The 20205-nt window shown below is 36.2% G+C and overlaps 3 protein-coding genes across 4 annotated transcripts; 1 reads left to right on the top strand and 2 right to left on the bottom strand.

Annotated features, from left to right (window-relative positions):
• Positions 1 to 1630: 1630 nt before the first annotated feature.
• LOC100266426 (Hus1-like protein) lies at positions 1631 to 4533 on the top strand. 2 transcript variants are annotated; one of them, XM_010656510.3, is made up of 2 exons: positions 1631 to 1735; positions 3141 to 4533. In XM_010656510.3, exon 2 carries the CDS (start codon positions 3178 to 3180, stop codon positions 4147 to 4149), a length of 972 nt encoding a protein of 323 aa, XP_010654812.1. In that variant the 5' UTR covers positions 1631 to 1735; positions 3141 to 3177; the 3' UTR covers positions 4150 to 4533. The 2 variants fall into 2 exon arrangements, with proteins under 2 accessions (XP_010654812.1, XP_002263600.1); XM_002263564.4 differs by having other exon boundaries at positions 1633 to 1735; positions 3136 to 4533.
• Positions 4534 to 4866: 333 nt separating this feature from the next.
• LOC100249083 (putative pentatricopeptide repeat-containing protein At3g15930) lies at positions 4867 to 7607 on the bottom strand. Its single transcript, XM_002264087.4, has one exon. It carries the CDS (start codon positions 7158 to 7160, stop codon positions 4902 to 4904), a length of 2259 nt encoding a protein of 752 aa, XP_002264123.2. The 5' UTR covers positions 7161 to 7607; the 3' UTR covers positions 4867 to 4901.
• A 267-nt stretch (positions 7608 to 7874) lies between these two features.
• On the bottom strand, positions 7875 to 17290 carry LOC104880267 (zinc finger BED domain-containing protein DAYSLEEPER). Its single transcript, XM_010656509.3, has 2 exons — positions 17057 to 17290; positions 7875 to 10219 (listed from the first exon to the last, which is right to left on the bottom strand). The coding sequence occupies exon 2, from the start codon at positions 10195 to 10197 to the stop codon at positions 8128 to 8130; it is 2070 nt and encodes a 689-aa protein (XP_010654811.1). The 5' UTR covers positions 10198 to 10219; positions 17057 to 17290; the 3' UTR covers positions 7875 to 8127.
• Between the last annotated feature and the right edge of the window lie 2915 nt (positions 17291 to 20205).

The raw sequence follows: 20205 nt of genomic DNA, 5'->3' as shown, positions 1-20205 counted from the left end.
ATCTACATAAGAGAAAATTTCTGGAGATTGTGAGCTTAGCTCCGACCTGCCCAGCTGCCCTTACCGCCTTGTTCACATAAACGGGGCGGAGTCGTCCCTTGTTATTTGCAGATGAGGATGAGAAAAGGGCTGGCTGTTGCCAGACTTGTCTGTTGTCATCCTCACTAGCCGTAGCAATGCCCTCTATAGTAGCACAGAGTGCTTGATACCCCATTTCCATATTGCAGTGGGATTCACTTTCTTCATTTGTAGGACGCTATTTGGTCGCTTAAGTACTCTCATGCTATATCAGAACCATCCCACTGCAGAGGGCTGGGTCTTCTGCAGAACTCCTTGTGTGGAAAAAATCTCACCACTAGATAAGGAGCTGGACAATCTAGAGGAATGGCTTGGAGTAAGTTTAATAGAATGTGTTTCTTGCTCCCATTACAGGGGAATCAAACCTGTAATTCCCTGTTTGAACAGGTTCATCAGTCTTTTAACTTCACAAACCTGGATGGGTAGTTCGGAGCCTCCAGCTTCAGAGTTCAGATCCCTCCCACATTCGTGGTTGCTATAATTAGTATATAGAAAAGGAAGACAATGGACTAGATCAAGATGCATTTTCTCTACCATAAAGGAAAAAAAAAAATTTAATTTGAGGTCAAATTTATTTATTTTTAAATAGTTTTTGGAATCATTATCTTTTCAATGTGAACTTTTAAAAGTTTTTGTATCACACTTTTTGTTTTCTATTTATCCAAATAAACACTATACTTTTTTGTTTTTAGCTCTCGTATAAAAAAGGTAAGCATTTTTTAAGATGGGTTAATTCAATCTTTAGTGTATTTTACACTTTACCCCTACACTTTTAAAATCCAATATTTTGCTCTCTAAACTTATTAAATATCAACACTTTACCCCCAATTACAAACCCGACCTGAAATTACAAAAAAGATTGATTTTTTTTTTTTTTTTTTACTTTGATTCAAACATTAGTTATTAAATTAGGTAAAACCAACTTTGAATTAATAGCTTTGAAGTGAAATTTCGTATATGTCTTCAAAATGTAATAACTATCAGTTTTGATTTTTTATTTTGGAGAGAATTTTCACATGCAACTATGAAATGTGATGACTTCGAACTTAGCAATAAATGTTTGTCTTTGCATTTTAACATTATTTTTTATTTAACTAATTATTTATTGACTTTTAAATAAATTTAGGAGGTAAAGTGAGGTGAATAAGAGGGGGTAAAGTATAAAACACGACCAAAGTTGAACTTGATAAAATATTAGTAGTTGAAAGTTTTATATGCAATAAAATATTAATTAATTTGAAAATTATTTTTACATATATTTTTTTTAATTAATTTATTTTTCAATTTTAAAAATTTGTATTTGTGTTTTCCAAATTTACCCTTTTATCATATTTTATTTAGGATCGATTAAAAGGTATTTGAAAACCTAATTTTTGAAATTTAACATCTCATCATTTTTTTTTTATCTCATTTAGACAAAAATATTTTTATTATTTTCTTCTAAAAAAACTCTCTTTTTAAAGCCTATATGTAAATATTAAAGAAAAAAAAAGTATTTATGTAAAAAAAAAAAGGATTTTTTTTCAAGAAAAAACATGGTTATCCCATTTTGAATTATTTCATCCCTTTCATCTTTTATTTACTACCGCCAACCTGACATGAGAGCAATTTGGGTCTTCGCTCTCGAACCGCGAAAACGGGTTCTTGGCGATCTAAGGTGCGTTCCCAGTAATTCAAATCTCTGAACCTATGTTTGGTTTCCGAGAAAATGTTGAAAATTTTAAGAGACATGATTAGTTTTAAATGTGGGTCTTCGTTTTCCCTTTGTTTGGGACCAGGGAAATTCCACAATTTGGCTTTCTTCAGTTGGGTTTTTCGTTTTTCTCTTTTCATCTCCTTTTGGTGGCCGAGAAAAGGGAGGAAAGGACAAGAGATTGATATTATAAATCCTAGTATTTCAGAAGAGGAAAGAGGTCTCTCCGGCTGAACGAAGGATTTTCATTTTTTTTTTCCTTTTCCTTTTCCTCATTTTTCTGAGCAACCAAATGGAGGGAAAAGCTCTGTTTGGTTTCCTAGAAAATGTAGGAAACTAAACTATGAATCTTAGATTTTTCTTTCTTTTGGTTGTTTGGGAGTTCAGGAAACAGAACCCCGTAAACTATGTTTAATAAAAATAAATCTTCAATTATGGTTTAGTTGTTTTAGATTATTGTTTCCATGGAGGAAATGTATCACAATTGGAGATCTATAAGAGGTGCCAGTAAAGGGCTCTGTTAGGCTGCTGAGAAAGGGTAGAAAAAAAAACAAATATTCAACTAAGCCTAGCACAAGGCTGAGTTTTTATCTCTTGGGATGACCCAAAACAAGGTAAAACATAAGTTTGATGTCACATTTTATTCTCATTTCCATTGTATTCTCAGAAACCAAGCACACAAATCCCTAACTAATTAAATGAATAATAAATTCAGCCTCCTAGGAACAAGATTTTCTATCATATGGGCTTAGGCTATGTTTGATTCTGAATTCATGCCGATTTATAATCTGTGGGAATTTTGACACTATTCTTCTCTTGTATCCTTGAATTGTATTGTTAGGGCTCTCATAATTTCATATATTTCTTATGGGTTAGCTTTGTTGGTTGGTTTTTCACTGAGAACTCAAAGAAATGGGTTGGCATCCATATACTACAAGAAATTTCTGCTCTATCATGTTTTCTTCTTTTGTTTTCTCAATGTGAAGTCCCGGTCACCTCCTTGCCAAAGCCAACATTGACAATCTGGATATCCTCTTCTGAGTTATCCTCTTGATCATTAATGAAAACATGGAAGCTAATTCATTGAAAGTTAATAGGTATCATCCGATCAGGAAGGGATGGAACTTTGTTTTTCATGCTTTGCAATTTATAGCAACAAACTATTTTTCAGCTAATAAAGTAGTTCAATTGATTATGATTTTATGTCATATATTCTCCGACAACAACCTTTCGAGTTCCATAGACAATTCAAATTTTAGTCAGCATTTCAGAATTCTTGAATATTCACATTGCAGAGTGCCAAAGACTATGAGCCACTTGCATATGCCCTAACCTCTGGCTTTCTATAATTGTTTTTTTCCTAGGGCAGTATCTCTAAGCCCTGAGAAAGAGCCAGAAAGACAAAGATGAAGTTCAAGGCTTTTCTTACAGACAATGGTACCAGCCTCTTAGAAAAGAGGTTCCTACCAGCTCTAGACAAGATGGGGAAGGTATGCCATCTCTACTTCACTAGAGACCACACAATCTTCCTTCACAACCTCCTCAATGGCGATGGTGTCCAATCCATTGCCCAGTTCCGCAAAGAAGCTCTGTTTGATAACTACCGAATCTCCAGCCAGAATGATGACCGCATTGCCTTCACCATTGACCTCTCTCTCCTACAACGTGCCATTCGTAGTAGTGTCAGTATATATGCTGAAATGGGTGGTGGTGATGACGTTGGCACTGGTTCAAATCGCCTCCAAATCAAGCTGGTCAAGAAATTACCTCCTAATTCTCACCAACCACTGCCCTTCCTCACCTTTGAGAGCAAAGGTTATAAATCTGCAGTGATCCAAGATGTACCCATCTCAAAACCTTTGTCTAGGGCTGATGTTCTTGAGCTTCAGTCTGCACTTGATATGGCCCAAGATCTGCCTCGAACTTTGGTTCAGGTTCCAGATTTGAACCAGTTGCAGAACTATGTGGATCGGATGAAGCATGTAGGGGATTTGCTTAACATCTCCATTAGCAAATATGGGGATCTACATGTACAGATTTCAACTACTTTAATCACGCTTGGTGCCGAGTTTCGCAAGTTGCTGGTTGTTGGAGAACAAGAGGAAGTTCCAGCTGAGGATCGAGATTTGAGTGCACAGTCACGGACCCAGAGGGCAGTTCAGAGGGGAGATGCTCAAACTGTGCAAGTGAGCATGAAGCACTTTGCAAAGAGTCTTCAGTGTCACTTAGCGAAGCCAGATTGTGCCTTCTATGGCATTGCCCAAGAGGGCGCTTGCTTGACAGTGATATTCCAGTTCTTCATTCCTGGTTCGCGGCAAAATGATAAATCAATTAGCTTGCATTGCAGGCTTCCTGTTCTCGACCCTGGCTCAAGTTGAGGGCCAGTTGCAGATAAAGATTTTCTGCATTTGATTGCAATGTGACAGGGTCAGTTGTTTCTTGACAGCTTAGTTAATGGTTTGAGTTGCAGGGTAACTCTCTCTGCATCCATAGTTTCCACATGGTGCCCATTGAACTTCTTTTTGGGCTCATCTTCTTTGTACATTTCTGTTGTGTGGGAAGTGTTGATCATCAAAATGCAGTAGGGAATTTTTTTTTCCACTTTTGCCTATTTTCTTTATTGGTGGCTCTCCTTACAAATGCTAGTGTATTGAAGTGTTGGTCAACAAGATGCACAACCCAATATATTGTCTCTCTTCAAATGACAAGTTCAATTCATATGTAGTTAGATGAATGGCCAATGGATCTTCACAGTTGTAAAACGTGTTTACATGGTCAAGTGGAGTTCATTACATTGATGGTGTCAACAATTTCTTTCCTTATGTCAGACAGATATCCATTATGGACCAAACAAATAATTCTGCACAGTTTACATTTGATTGCAGATAAGCTCTCATAATCTTAGAACATGTTTACATTAAGTGAAGCTCACTGTATATTCAGTGTTAGGAACTTATCCTATTTGATGTGGGGTGTCCAAAAATGTTAGTACCTCAGCTTTCAAGCAACGTATTTGCATCACAGTCTCGAGCTTAAGCTTAAGCCAACCCAATGGGAACACAACATTCGGATTTTGGATCCATAAAGCAAGAATAGATTACCAAACTCGAAATATGTTTTATTAGAAATCTTACCAATAATCTTTGCAGGAACATGAGCCATGCCTAAAATGGTGGAATCTGGTTCGATCCCTAACAATTACTTCTCTATTGTACACCTTCGATACCAACTTTGCTACATAATGACAATCCACACACATTCTAAGGTTCTTCACAATTCTAATAGTGACCCCAGGTCCTGAACTGATCAACCCAAAGGCAATAGCCAACTTCTCACTGTGCCGGTAAACGGCACTCTCTTTCTCCTCTTCCCCTATATCAAGGAACACCTCTGAAGTATCCGGCGAGTAACCTGCAAATTTCAAGTCTACCGACATTTCATCTAACTTCGAGTAGATTTCTTTCGATTGAGGATGAACCTGGTCCCCAGCCACAAATTCATGAACAGAACCGTTCATCTCTATCAAACTGCAACCAGGGGTTTTCTTGATTCCTCTATCCATCATTAATTTTCTTACTTCATGCAACTTTTCCCATCTGTTGCAGGCTGCATATATATTGCATAACAGAACATAGACAGCCCCATTTTCGGGCTCTAACTCAAGAATCTGTTGAGCTGCCATTTCAGCCATCTCTTCGTCTCTATGAACCCTACAAGCACCAAGAAGTGATCCCCAGACGATTGAATTAGGTTTTACTGGCATATTCTTGATCACCTCATGAGCTTCTTTTAGATGCCCAGCTCGGCCAAGAAGGTCAACCATGCACCCATAATGTGCTACATTGGGTTCAATCCCATGTTGCGTGGTCATTCGGGCAAAGAACTTTTTCCCCTTATCTACCATTCCACTGTGGGTACAAGCACAAAGAACGCCAATGCACGTCACCTCATCTGGTGTGATTGAAGCTTTCAGCATCTGAGAGAACATATCAAGAGCTTCTTCTCCATATCCATTTATGGCAAGACCAAAAATCACGGCCGTCCATGAAATCTTGTCCCTGTGAGGCATTGCATTGAAAATTCTTATTGCTTTTTCTACGTTTCCACAATTGAAATACATGTCTATCAAAGCATTTCCCACAAAGGAATCGATCTTGATCTCATTCTTGTCAATGTAGGCTTTTATCCATTCTCCTAATTCAAGCGCTCCCAGATGTGCACAAGCTGTAAGGATGCTGACCATGGTGAACTCATCCGGCTTTATATTAGCAGCCTGCATCTCACGAAAAAGTGATAAAACCTCTTTAAACCGGTTCACCTGAAGGTACCCATCAATCATTGCTGTCCATGAGACGAAGTCCCGTTCAGGCATTTTATCAAAATAATTCCTAGCTAGACCAACTTGTCCCAAATTTGTGAACCCGGTAACAATAGCAGTCCATGAAATCACGTCCCTACTCTTCATATTATCAAATATCCCAAGAGCTGTATCCATATCACCACAAGCTGCATACATATCAATCAAAGCATTTTCCAATACACGGACAGGCTCAATCTTCAGATCTTTGACATACCGATGAACCCGCTTCCCTACATTCAAATCCTTCAACTTGGAGCATGCTGACAACACTGAAACAAGTGTAATTGAACTGGGTAACACTCTCATCCTCTCCATCTCATCAAAAAGCTTCATTGACTCATCAAATTGCTTACTTCTGTTATACCCTGAAATCATCACATTCCAAGTGACAACATCACCCTTTGAACTCCTATCAAAAACCCCACGAGCAACACTCACTTCTCCACTCAACGAGTACAAATGAATCAAAGCATTTTGTACAAACACATTGGAACTAAACCCTAACTTCACTATATGATCATGCAACTCCCTTCCACACTTCACCGCCGTATCCCGCGTAAACCGTTTGAGCAAAAACGGATACGTGTATTCATCCGGCATGACACCCCTCTCTAGCATCTCACAATACATTGAAACCGCAGAATTGGGGCAACCCACACGAGAATACCCCTTAATCATATTGTTCCAAACAAAGTGATTTGGTCCAGGCATTGTGTCGAACACCATACGGGCGTATTCCATATCACCCAGCTCATGCTTGCAACAGAAGGCAATTATCTGAGCAGGCACAATGGGGTTGGATATGAGGCCAGTGCAGATTGTTTGGGAGTGAATTTGCTTGAGTTGGGCCATGGATTTGCAGGTTTTGATGAGAGAAAGGGGTGGGGTTTGTGGGAGAGAAGGGAGGTGAGTGGGTGGTGGAGAAAGAGTGGTGGCGGAGATCATTTTGCAAAGAAGTGAAGGGTGGAAAGATGCGGAGGTTAGGGATGAGGATGGGAAGTGGGTCTTGAATGGAATTGAGAATGGCATACAAAGAGAGTACAGCACTTAGTTCATCTTCTACCTCACGACATGTTTCTTCTATACTACTATTATTTTTCAAGTCATGGAATCCGATTTATTCTTTTTTTCCTTTTAACAAAATTGTGCCCATTTTTTTTTAAGCTTTTATGGTAACATGAAGTGATTTAGAAAACATTAGAAGCACTTTCTAATATTTGAAATATTTTCTTATATATATATATATAAAAAGGTATTTGACAATTTTTTTAAAAATACCTTAAAAAATAAAAAATCATTAAAAATCATTTGAAATGATTCAGTTCAATTCAAAAAAAAAAATGCTGCTGCTTTCTTTTTGGAAAATGTTCATGAAAGTGCTCAAGTACTCAATGACAGTCGATCAAAGAAGAATGTAAGCAAGCTGAATATGAAGACAAGGCACATATGAAAAGAAAAATGGTTAGATTTCTAAAATCATTTGTTTGAAATAGTTGTCTAAGAAAGATAATGACAAAGCATATAATCAGTTTCATTAAAAAATCAGAAAGAAGAATTGAAAGAGAGAGAGAGACAAGGCAGTTTCCTCCTGGTTTGACTCTCAAGTCTCAACATGTTCCCTGATTAATATATATATATATATATAGATGAAACTGAAAACATGCAAGCCAAAAATTATATAAATAAAAACAGAAACTTCAGATTGAGGTAAGGAAAGGCAATAAACTAACAGGAGAGTTCCACTGTACAAGAAACCAATAATTGGAGCAGGATGATATACATCTCATGGTAGGAAAGAATTAGACAATTGTGACATGAGTTGCTCTTTCAACACATAAAAATTCCATCATGGATATGAGGTATCTATTCTACAGGATGGCAAATAAACTTGAGCTTAAATCTACCTATTTCTACAAGACGAAAAATATATCAAGTCTAGAACTCCATGGATAAAAAGGGTATCTCTCTATGCTACAAGATGAAAAATAAACAAAGCTTAAAATTCCATTTTCACAATTGGTGGGACTGACATATCTGGTTCTGTGGCTCCATTCTGGAGCCAGTCCTTGGCACAGATGAGGGCCTCAAGAGTCAGAGGCCGCAATGAACTCCGATAACTATCAATCTTTCTGCCTACCGTGTCAAACACATTGTCTGGGCCAACAGTCGTTATTGGGATTGACAGTATATCAGATGCCATCCTAGAGAGAGTCGGATACTTTAGCTTGTTCAGTTTCCACCAAGCCAATACATCAAAATCTTGTGACCGAGGCATAAGGGACTCATCAAGATACTGATCTAATTCTGATCTCATATCCTGGCCACCCGAAATTTCAGAGATGTATACATCGAAATCTGAGAGCCTGTCACTGTCAGAAAGAAGGGGTCCTCCGTCAGTCATCTCTGTTTTGGGAATGACTTCAGTGCCTTCTTCCATGTAAGTCTGGGAGATGACTTCAGTACCTTCTTCAACATAAGCAGGTTGTATAGATAGAAGAGGCGGTTGTGTAACATAGTCAACAAAAAGCTCTCGAATACCCTCATCAACAATCTTGATCCACATCTCAGCCTCAGCACCATATATCTTACTGAAGCTGAACTCAACAAGCTTCATTTTGAACCTTGGATCCATAACTACTGCAATTGCTAAGACAAGGCTAGTATCCTTCCAATATCTATCAAACTTATCTTGCAAAGGTTTAGTTAGGTTACTAATAAAGGGGTCATCGCTCTTAGCTGCCTCTGTTAGCTCTAACTGAACTTTCCACACTTCATGATAGAATGTATTAGCAGTTGGGTATGTTTTTCCAGTGAAGATAATGGCAGCATCAAAAAGAAGCTTCAAGAATGTGCAAAGAGTTTCTACCTGCTTCCAGTCATCCATGGATGGGGCTTCCTTGTAATCTGGATCAAAAGTGTCAAGACATGAAAATACTTCCTTTAGTTCACATGCAGCAGCTAGCATATGATACGTTGAATTCCATTTTGTATAGTCATTGATGAAAAGGGTCTTTACGCTAGGGACTTGAAGTTGGTGTTTCAGCTCCAGGAACTTTTCTTCATGAGCATCTGAGGTTTTTACATACTTCACACTTTCACGGATTTTCTTGACAGTATCTGTCATTGCCCCTAGTGCATCTTGTGCAAGAGAACTCAAAACACGAGCAAAACAATTTCGAATTAACAACTGGCCATTGAATATAAGTGGGTTCTTGACAGACACTACACCTCTAAGATTTCCCATCATTGTTTCACTAGAGAAGGATTGATCCAGAGTGATGGTAAATAACCTGCTCTCCAGACTCCAATCTGCAAGGCAAGCCACAACAGCTTGCGCAAAGGCATCATCTGATTCAGGAGATGGTACCATTACAACATTAAGAATCTGGCGGTGCAACTTCCACTCACCATCAATGAAGTGTCCTGTTAGGAAAACATATCCTAGATTTTCATCAGAAGTCCACATATCCAAAGTAAGGCTAACCCGCCCAGGAATTCCATTAAGGGTATTCGAGAGATTTTGCTTTTCCCTCAGAAACAAAGCCACACAATCCCCTTGGATAGAATTGAAGCTAACCATATTAAATTGGGGTTGAAGAGTGTGAACAAAATTGATAAAACCAGAATGCTCCACAATGTGAAGCGGATACTCATGCATGATGATCATCTTTGCAATCTCCTGATTGCAACGATCCTGATCAAAAGGGATGTTTGCAGAAACCGGGGTTCCTCTGTAGCGTCGTTTAGGTGCATCAGTAGAATTTCCAGTAAAACCAGCTTGGGAGGCTGGTGTATACGGGGTTAGTTGATTTTTCTCCTGATTGCGGCGACTAACTGGGCAGATCCCCAAGGCAATATGTCGTTTCAGGTGGCTGGTGCCAGCCAGCTTTGAACCAGTAATATATGCAAATGACTTCTTACACTGCTTACAGCATGCTCTGGTGCATCCAGCACTAACAGTTTCCACAGTGAAGTGTTCCCAAACTATGGACTTCTTTCTCCTACGCTTGTTAAGCTGTATTTCTGAATTGGCTTGCTCATTGTTGGGAGTAAAGGTATCCTCCATCTTTGTAGAAAGGGATGAATTCCTGCATTAGAAGGAAAAGACATCTTTTAGAGAGCAAGAATAAGCAGAATGACTCTAGCAGAAAAGCAACCATAAAAGCATACACAGAACACTTCCAATACCATTTATCATTTAACAATCTTTCCAGTCTGAAATTCTGAATATGCAATCCTAGTGATAAAGTTGAAAATTCTAATTCATAACATGTCAGAATCTACACACTACCACAATTTTCTGAAGTAATCAATTAGCCAACTTTTTTTTTTGATAAGTAAATGAATTTCATTAAAAAAGAGACGCTAAAATAGCAACTCTAAGTATACAATACCTATACACCCACCATAAAAAAGGCCAAAAGACAAAGAGAACCGATTACCACAAACCTACTTAAAACCCAACCAATCAATAAAATTAGCTATAGTTAAAGGGCAATCGTCTATGAACAACTTAGCCTCAGCCCATAAAGTAAGAATAAAAGAGTATTTCAGTCTCTGAATTGACAACGATTCATCCTTGAAAGCCAATCTATTCCTCTCCTTCCAAACCGTCCAAAAAATGTGAAGAGGAGCAGCTCTCCACGCCTTCTTGCGATTTTTGCCTAGGAAAAAACCATTCCAACTTAGAAGGGTCTCTCTAACTGAAAAAGGCAAAACCCAAGACACCCCAAATAAAGCAAAAAGAAGATCCCATAACGCCCTCGTTCTTGAACAATGAAGAAGAAGATGGTTTATGTTCTCCTCTTTCTCAAGACACATAAAACATCTATTCGTCATGCCCATCCTCTTTTCTGAACCATATCCAATGTTAAGGCTTTGCCCCACGTAGCCTCCCATGCGAAGAAGCTAATCTTGGGCTGCACATTCACATTCCAAATAAAGCTTGAAGGAAACAAAGATGAACCACCCGCTTCAAGAGCTATGTAGAGAGACTTGACTGAGAATTTACCACTCTTGGTTTCAGTCCAGGACACCGTATCCTCCACATCCTCAATAACTCTTTTACTCTGAATCCTCTCCATAAATCTTTCCGCCTCCTCAACCTCCCAGTCATTGAACGCTCTTAAAAAGCAGGGGTTCCAACCCCCCCAGCCCCCCTCAGCCAAGGGATCCCAAATATCTACCACCCACGCTTCCTTCTCAACCATCAAAGCAAAAAGAGAGGGAAAGGTCATACACAGAGGAGACTCCCCACACCATCTATCCCTCCAAAAACTCACCCTTCTCCCATTACCAACTATGAAAGCCAACCTATCACTCACCAACTTCCAATCCGCCCTTATTCCTTTCCACAAACCCAAACCATGAGCCTCTCTCACTTCCCGCGAGCACCATCCCCCTCTAGCTTCTCCATACTTCCCTCTAATCACTTGATTCCACAAGGCCGTAATCAATTAGCCAACTTGCCGAGGGTTGCAGCTTAGCAATGACCTAAACAAGTAATACCCTGGTAGAGATGTCCACTGAGGTACTTGGCAATGTTTTAATGAGTGAGAGTTTATCATTGAGGCTCAAACACAGCTTTATGCCTCAGTAAGGCAGGACAATTCATTCCACAGGCCTTGCCACAACATCCATAAGGTTACTCCAAGGATATGATTAAATACTAATACCTCTCACTAGCCTAAAGGTTAGAGATTAAACTAATACCTCCCTACCCTATAGGAGAAAAGCAAATTTCTTTCTTGGGTAAGTCAGTAATTTCCCATTTTTATTTTTATTCTTTTTGTAGCAGTTATAAAAAAATTTAATTAAACCCAAATAAAATTATATTCCTTAAATTTGTACTTCCAAAAAAATTTTACAAGCATGAACTACGGCACATTGAAACCGGTTATTAAGGAACACTAACTACAGGTAGGGATGGCAACAGGTCAGGGTTATCGGCTAACCCAGCCCTGCCCACCCCTATTTTAGGGTTTTGGGAACAGCATATTCAGGATAGAGGCAGGTTTGGGAATTATTCCAAAAAACCACATCAGATTCAGGCTGTGCTAGGGTTTTCTTCGCCTCACCCCACCCTGCCCTGGATTGGAGGTAAATATGTACTTTTATCTTATGTGTTCAATTAATTAAAATATCACTTTAGTCATTCACAAACCTAACCCTAAACAAAGCAAGGGGAATCTCTCGTCATTCCAAAACCATCATGTGCTCAAAACACCATTCACAGGCTAAAATGACCATGCATCTCTCCCTGCATAAAATGTCCACAAATAGGTTCTTAATAATTATCATAATCTTGTTCAAATCCAGGAAGATGATGGGATAAAGGTATGAGAGGATGTGGACAGAACAAATCAACCCAGAAGTGGAAGCCCATCAACATACCTTTAGCATATGAATGCAGCAGATCAATCCTAAAATCAGGTGTAACAACTTCAAACCCAAGCCTCTCTCCAGCATAAATCAACCCACAATGGGAAGACAACCAACTAGAGATCATAGCATCAATATTTTCAATCAAATGCTCTCTCCACCATCAACCCTAGCCTTTCCTAACATGGCATCCACAGTTTTGGTAATGGTAAGTAGCCCATCCCACCCCTGTTGCCAAGGTCCCAACCCACCCTGCCACCTATATTTGATCCAGGAATGGGGAATGTACAAAGGATTTAGAGGTTGGGATCAGGATAGAGTGAACTATCCCAAAACCCAGGACAGAGCCAGCTATCCCAAACCCACCCCACTGACATCCCTAATCATAAGATTGACTCCACATCTAATTAGCACATGACCATAAATGAAAACCTAGATTTCTCTATTTTTTTCTTCCACAGAAAAAATATCAAGATGATCTAAATATATCTAAACTCCATTGCACTAAATTTTAGAGTACAAGCACCAAACTGTGTTATACTTCCTGTTCTATGTGCCACATGCCTAGACAAACCAACTAAACAGTATACCAATTGCGTTTCTGTTGTCAAAACAGCATACAAGGCATATGCTCCTAAAATTTTGAATAAAAACGACCTAAGAATGATATAATAACTCAGAACAAAACAAAAAGGATTTAGTAAAATAATTAACTAAATCTACTAAATTGTGAATCACTTATACTCTAGACAGAAAATAATTAACTAACATGGGATTGTCCTGAAAAGGCAATGGAGAAAATTTAACACAACCTGGTAAAACATGGTTTTTTTAATCCAATGTTGAGAAAACACTATATATATTGCAATGGTTTAAACTCAACATACTGCATGTGACATCCTAAATCCCAAGAAACACAGTTACCATTACATCCTAAAAAAGCTTTGTGTAAAGACACCAGGTAAGTCCACTAACAGCTTTTTATGAATATTTCTGCATGCTCACCCCTAAGAACAATATTCAGGAGTTCCTTGTGTACTTCCCATATACGATGGTCTTGATGGTGATTCTTAACATGTTTGCTCAAAAAAAAAAAAGGAGTAAAAATAAAAAGATGAGAATGGAGAAATAAATATCATCATTGATGAGCTATATGTTCTGAAGCTAGAACAGTTGATTCCCTTACTGCAACTTGCATCAAATGTACATAGGTGAAGTAACAATCACATATACAATGAAAAATTCCAATGTTGACAAATGGGGAAGAAAAAGGTGACTCATTTTTCTCAAACAATCTTAAATCATTTGAACAGATCAAAAAATGAGCGTCATAGCCAAGGAGCCAGCACAACCAAAGCCTAAAGCCACATAAAACCTAATGAAATCTTTAACCACGGTTCTGCTTTAAGGATTCAGGAATCTATCCATGGAGCTGATCTTAGTAACATCACCATAGCCATACAAAAGCAACCTGAGCCTTTTTTGTAGTACAATTTCTTATCTATTTTAGGTCCAACAATCATTTATCTTAGGTATTTGGTTAGCATCTGACCCTTTGAAAAGTGGTTATTTAGCCCAATAATTTCCAGTTATTTGCAGGTCATTTCTTGGAGAGAACCACTAACCAAATCTGGACTGTGCACAAATACCATATTCAAGGACTTGTAGCCAGTCTAGTATAATCTCTCTAATGAAAACCACACCGAATACTGCTGCCACGGTGCCACCAAAACAAAAATGTTTTTAAATATACAAACTTAGGAACTCTACCAGTCATTTCAGTGCAGGACAGACAAGATTATCTATTAATATCACAATGTTCTTGTCTTCATTTTGCATAAACTTCTTAGAAGAAAACTAGGCTCCACATTATTGTACAGGAACCTAAACTTAGATGGTCCAGAGAACAACCCTTTTTATCAGAAGTCCAGAAAAACATGTTCACCCTTCACAAAATATTTAAGGACATTCTTATGATTATACGACATAATCCAAGGAACATATAATACAATTGTCTAATTAGAAGAAATAGACCTCAATCACTCTGTCATATAATGAGCAGAAGGGAGTTCCTCCACATCAATGTAAAGCCAAGTAGAGACCATAGTTTTAAAAGGCATGATTAAAGCTCGACTAGGCCAAAGGCACCACTCCCTAGTTGTAGCAACTCGCTTGTCAAAACATGCACCTTGTTAAAGAGGCCCGCATGGTCTACTTTACTTTTTCTTTTTAAACACTTTTATTCTTGAAATTTCTAATTGTATATTGAAATTTATATAATTTCATTACTTTTTTGGTTTTTTGATAGGTAAAAGCATAGAAAATTTCATTATTTTTTTGTTGAATGTTTCTTTTAAATGTTTGAGATCTTAAATTTTTTATTGATTCGATTAGACTTTGAATCATATTTTATAAAATTAATATGCATCTTAAGTCATGTTTTACTTCACTCAAGCATACACCGTGAATTGTGCCTTGGGCCTAAGCTGAAGGAAAGTTTTGCACCTTAAGTGCACCTTGTGTCTTTTAAAACTATGGTAGAGACCAAATTTATTTTTGTAAGTCTTTTGCTTGTAAGGTAATATGATACCCCTAAAATTTCATCATATAAAAAGAAAAAGGGAAACATCCAACTATACCATTTGTTGGTCTGATGTTGTAAGCATGTCAAAATAGAATTTGGCTTTGTCACAAGAAGCACGTGACTGTTCATGTACTGTCTGGCCCTTTTGGTCACATGGAATTCTTGTTTCAACTATGGATGGCTACAATCTAATGAATCATCATAAAATCCTCACTTGAATCAAAAGTTGGCATGATTAGATAATTTTAACCATTTGACTAAAATTTGAGTGGTAAAAAATGTGTGAAATTGTTTAGAACACGAAATCAAATGGTTACAGCTCAATGAATCATGCCAATTTCTTGCACGATTACTGCTTTCAAGCAAGAACCACTGCCTCACAAGATTTGATTTCTTTTGATAAAAGAATGTAACATGGCCAAAAAGGCCAAGCAGTCAGCAGACACTTGGTAACCAAAACAAAGCCAAATCTCCCAAAGAAAAAGATACATATTTAATGGTTTTAGACTTTAGAATTCTAATAAAATGTCTCAAAATAAGAAAAGGGATATACAAACCAAATGGTTAAAATCTATTCCATTGGAGTAATCTTCGTGGTTCACGTAACAACAGGCTGCCTAGCTTTTTGGGTACTAACATGGTGAAATTAAAGCAAGGACCTGAACACATTGGAGACTTTTTTCCCCTACAGGGAGAGTAGATATAACATTTATCTAGAGTAAACAATTCCCTTGTTTTGCACTCTCAATATTCCACACAATCATATATTATCAGATTTTGTCCTGTGTCAACCTTCCTAAGAAGGATTGTAAACAAATAGCCATTGATGCTACATAAAGAAATGTAAATACTAAAATTTAATAATAACCAAAAGGTTTCAAGTGCCTGATATCATCTTTTTCACATATTTTACTACATGCTGTGGGATGGATTCAATGGCTTAATGGATCCCTCTTGATCGATAAATATGCACCAATTTAGTAAGACAAAACCATCAAACCTGCTCTAAAAAATACCCTCTACTCTTATACAAAATTACACGGTATGCCACTAAATCTATAAAAGAAACAATACAAAATAGCATTCAAAAGCTCAATTACTTTCCTATATTGTTTGCACTCTTTGTTTTCATTGTGCCATGGTTAAGATCAACAAAAAAATGACCTGTACTTTAGATAAGGTACATATCAACCATTGAGTCTATAGAAGAAACACACGGCAAGTTGCCAATAGCATTCAAAAACTCAATTACCATCCAATATGCAAACACAACTACTTTTCTTCAACCCCTTTGTGCCTTTTATTCTTCTGCCCCAAGGTTCAAACTTGAAGTTAGTTGATCTAAGTTTAGAGAAAAATTGATACCCAAACTCAACCATTACCCCTTGCACTCTTTATTCTTTGGCACCAAACTTAAAACTTAATAGTCAATTGATGAGAGAGAAAATGTTATCCAAATAAACCACTTTCCTTTACCCTTTTCGCCCTTTACTCTTTGGCGCCAAGGTTAAGACTTGAAAGTTAATTGATTCGGTAGAGAGAAAGATTGCCACAAAACTAAGGCAATCTCATATTTCTGGCATTCAGTTTCTCTCAAGCAATCCCATGGAAGTCTCAATTCCGAAGAGCAACTGCCACGTGGCATAAAGCCCCAAAAGCGTTACATAACCGCACGTACCCTGACCAAAGCAAAAGTCGTTCAGACCTCAAAAATCTCAGCAAAACCTAAACCTAAACATAAATTCACACAAACCCTAGCCATTCACCCTGCAACTACGGCTCCCCAACCCCAAATCCCCACACCCCAATGCCACAACCACAATCGCAAATCCACAAAAACGAACACCCACAATCAAAACAAACAGATATAATCAAATCCAAATGAAAATCAACAACGTGAAAGCCAAACACAAGATCGGTAAGAAAAAACTGAATAGAGAAAAAGGAGAGAAATTCTTACTGTGAAGCCCAGATCTGCGGAATCAAAAAATCAAAGAAAAGCCGTCTGCAACTGCAAAGTCTAGGGTTTGGGTTGCAGAATGGTTATGGGGAGGTTGAAGAGGAAGAAGAAGAAGTTGATGGGCTTTAGGAGGCTTTTGGGGGGAACCCTAATGGACCATAGAGGGCTAGGGCTTGGAGGCTAAATAAGGGTGAAAAACCAAGAAAGGGAAATAAGAGGTGGATTTGGATATGGACTCTGAGGTCCAATTTTTATATCAGACCCATCTTTGTAATTCTCCTCCCCATTTGTGGCCGTACCAACAGCCCACTTGCCCTCCCCCTTCAATCACAACCGTCCTTTTTGGTGGGCCCTTCTAGGGTTTAATGGCTTTTTGCGTTTCAAAACAACACACGTGGGTCTAGGATAAGGTTTCCCCTAAATAATATCAATAATAATATTTTTTTTAAAATATATATAATAAACCCCTCAGATTCTCAATCCCAACCGTTCAATTCATACTATGAAATCTAACCCATAGAATAAAATATAAATAAATGAAATCACATTATGATAAAATTTAAATATAACGAATAATACATGTGAAATCTGATTGATTTTATTTTCATCCTAATTTTAATTATTTTTTAAAATATTATATCAAAATTTTAAATTTTATTTTTTTGATATTATCTTAATTTGTAGGTTGTTGTATAAGTCAAAAAAAATTTAAATTTTTTTCTTTAATTTCTTTTAAAAGAAGACTAACGATGATTTGCTTCTTGTAGTTTATGAATGATCAATCAAGAATATTGAGGAATATTCCAATAAGAATTTCAAAAATGGATAAGATTACTTGGAAGAAAGGAGAGATATAGAAGGATTAATATTTTTTTAAGGTTAGTGTTCCTTAATTAAAGGATGGCAGTACCATCTTTTCTATTCCTTTAAGATGTAATTGATATAAAATTAAAAATATTCGTATTAATTTATTTTTAAAAAATTATAAAATCACACATTTTTATCCAAAAATATTGATATTCTACTTTTAAAAAGAATGTAAGAAAAAAATTAGAATTTAATCCATATATCTTTAATAATTTTTTTTTTTTTTTTTTTTAAATGACAAGTGACAAGAATACCAAAAGAAGTTCAACTTGCCATGAACACACATCTCTTTCTAGGTAGGCAGTGGAGTTGGTAGCCCATGCAATTGATGGGTTTGGGGGTTGTCTTAGGGTCCAAATGCCCAAAAATATACATATAAACATCAATGAAGGTGACCCACTAGAGGAATATTGTTCAATCAAAGGCATTAAATCTATTGATTTTATGATCAAATTATGGATGTGCCCCATGGTGGGGTGATGGGTCTTTTAGGGTTGATGAAGTTGGTGCACATGAATGGATAGGATGATATCAATATGGGAAAAAGATGGGTAGGGCACACCCCTAAAATAACTTGTATTCAATTGAGTGAATGAATCTGAAAAGCATAATCCTAATATTTCCACTTTGGCTGAGTTTGGGTAGTGGGGATGCCAACCCACTTTCACCATTTTTCAATAAAGGGCCAAAAATAAAATTTAGAAAAGAAAAAAAAAAAAAAGGGAAAATGAAATGACAATGTGTTTGACAGCACTTTTCAATATCAGTTTTGAAAATAAATTATTTTTAAATAGTGATGTAATAATTAAATTTGATAAATTTTTTCGTTATATTGTGTATTTTTTTTTAATTTTAAGAATGAGATCAAATGAATCCTAAGCAAATCAAATGCCCCAAAAACATTTAAAATAAATTTCATATTAATCTAATGACATCATTTTCTAATAAAATTTTTCAATTTTTTATTAAATAAATCATAATTTTTTCCCAAAATTGGAAGGATGTGTGAATTGCATCAGATTTTCCAAATAATTATTTTGAAAGAAAAAGTATTACTCCACAAAAAATTATTGCTTTGAGCATTCCATTCGAAGACAAAGAATGGCTAAGTATTTTTTTTTTTTTTTGGGCAATTTTTCCCTTTTGTTTTGTTTTTGGTTTTATTTTATTTTATTTTCTATTTATTATTATTATTTATTATTATTATTTATTATTATTTTTATAACAACTTTTTTTTTTATAAAAAAATACTCTCCAAAAACAAAAAAGTTGCACAAACTTATGGAGCAATGCTTACAAATATTTTTTTATGAGATATACTATTTATAATATTTTTTATGAGATAGACTATTTATATATAAAAAAAACAGTTATCATATAATGACATGCATTCAAAGGGAACTCTCGGGGCCAAACAAGCAGTCACATTAGATCCAAAATCGATTTTGATACAATTTATAATAACTTACACTCAATCATGTAGATATTTTCAGTGTTGAGCTCAAAGGGGACCCTCATGACTTGTGTCTACATGGTTAAAAAAAATTCATATTTATATGTTTCAATATCTTTTTCTCATATCTAAAATGAAGCATGACAACGTTATTTTGTAAGTACATTACATGCTAAAATAAAAATAAGGACAAAAATAGTCATGTTATTTTTTATATTTTTAACAAAAAATTTATAATTATTATTTTTTTTTTATCCACAAAATAGCGTAAAAAGAAAACCAAAAAAAAAATTCTAAAGAAGAAATCAAAATACCCGTACATGATTTACAAATTTCATTTTGTGATATCGATATTAAAAGTTTCATGCTGAATTGTCACATCCCTTTTTCTCTCCCCCTAATTTTTTTTTCCAAAATTTTTGTATGATATTTTTTATATTTATGTAAAATCCATTTTTTTATAATATTTTCAGGATTAAGAGAACATTAATGGGAGAAATTTAAGAATTTTAAAAATATATAGAAATGGAGTGGTGAAAATATTTTAGGAAATGATGATGCGTTATATAAAAGAAAGAAGAAGTGTGTCTGATATGTCTTTAGTATGAATAGGCATAAAATGAGAATGGAAATAAATTTTAGTAAAAATAAAATTTATTTTCATAATAATAAATTTTTCCATCCTAAAAAATGATCTAAAATATTATTAAATTGGAAATGGAATTCATTTCTCTTTTCCATTTTTTATTCCAACCTTCCAAACATTCTCTATGGGTAGAAAGAAAATTTAAAAAGTTGGATGGATTTTGAAATCGAGAGAAGTAAGAAA

The sequence above is a fragment of the Vitis vinifera genome, chromosome 9 (assembly GCF_030704535.1).
Source record: "Vitis vinifera cultivar Pinot Noir 40024 chromosome 9, ASM3070453v1".
Classification (NCBI taxonomy): Eukaryota; Viridiplantae; Streptophyta; class Magnoliopsida; order Vitales; family Vitaceae; genus Vitis; species Vitis vinifera.
Note: the sequence above shows the minus strand (reverse complement) of the source record. Positions and strands in the feature narration are given on the sequence as shown.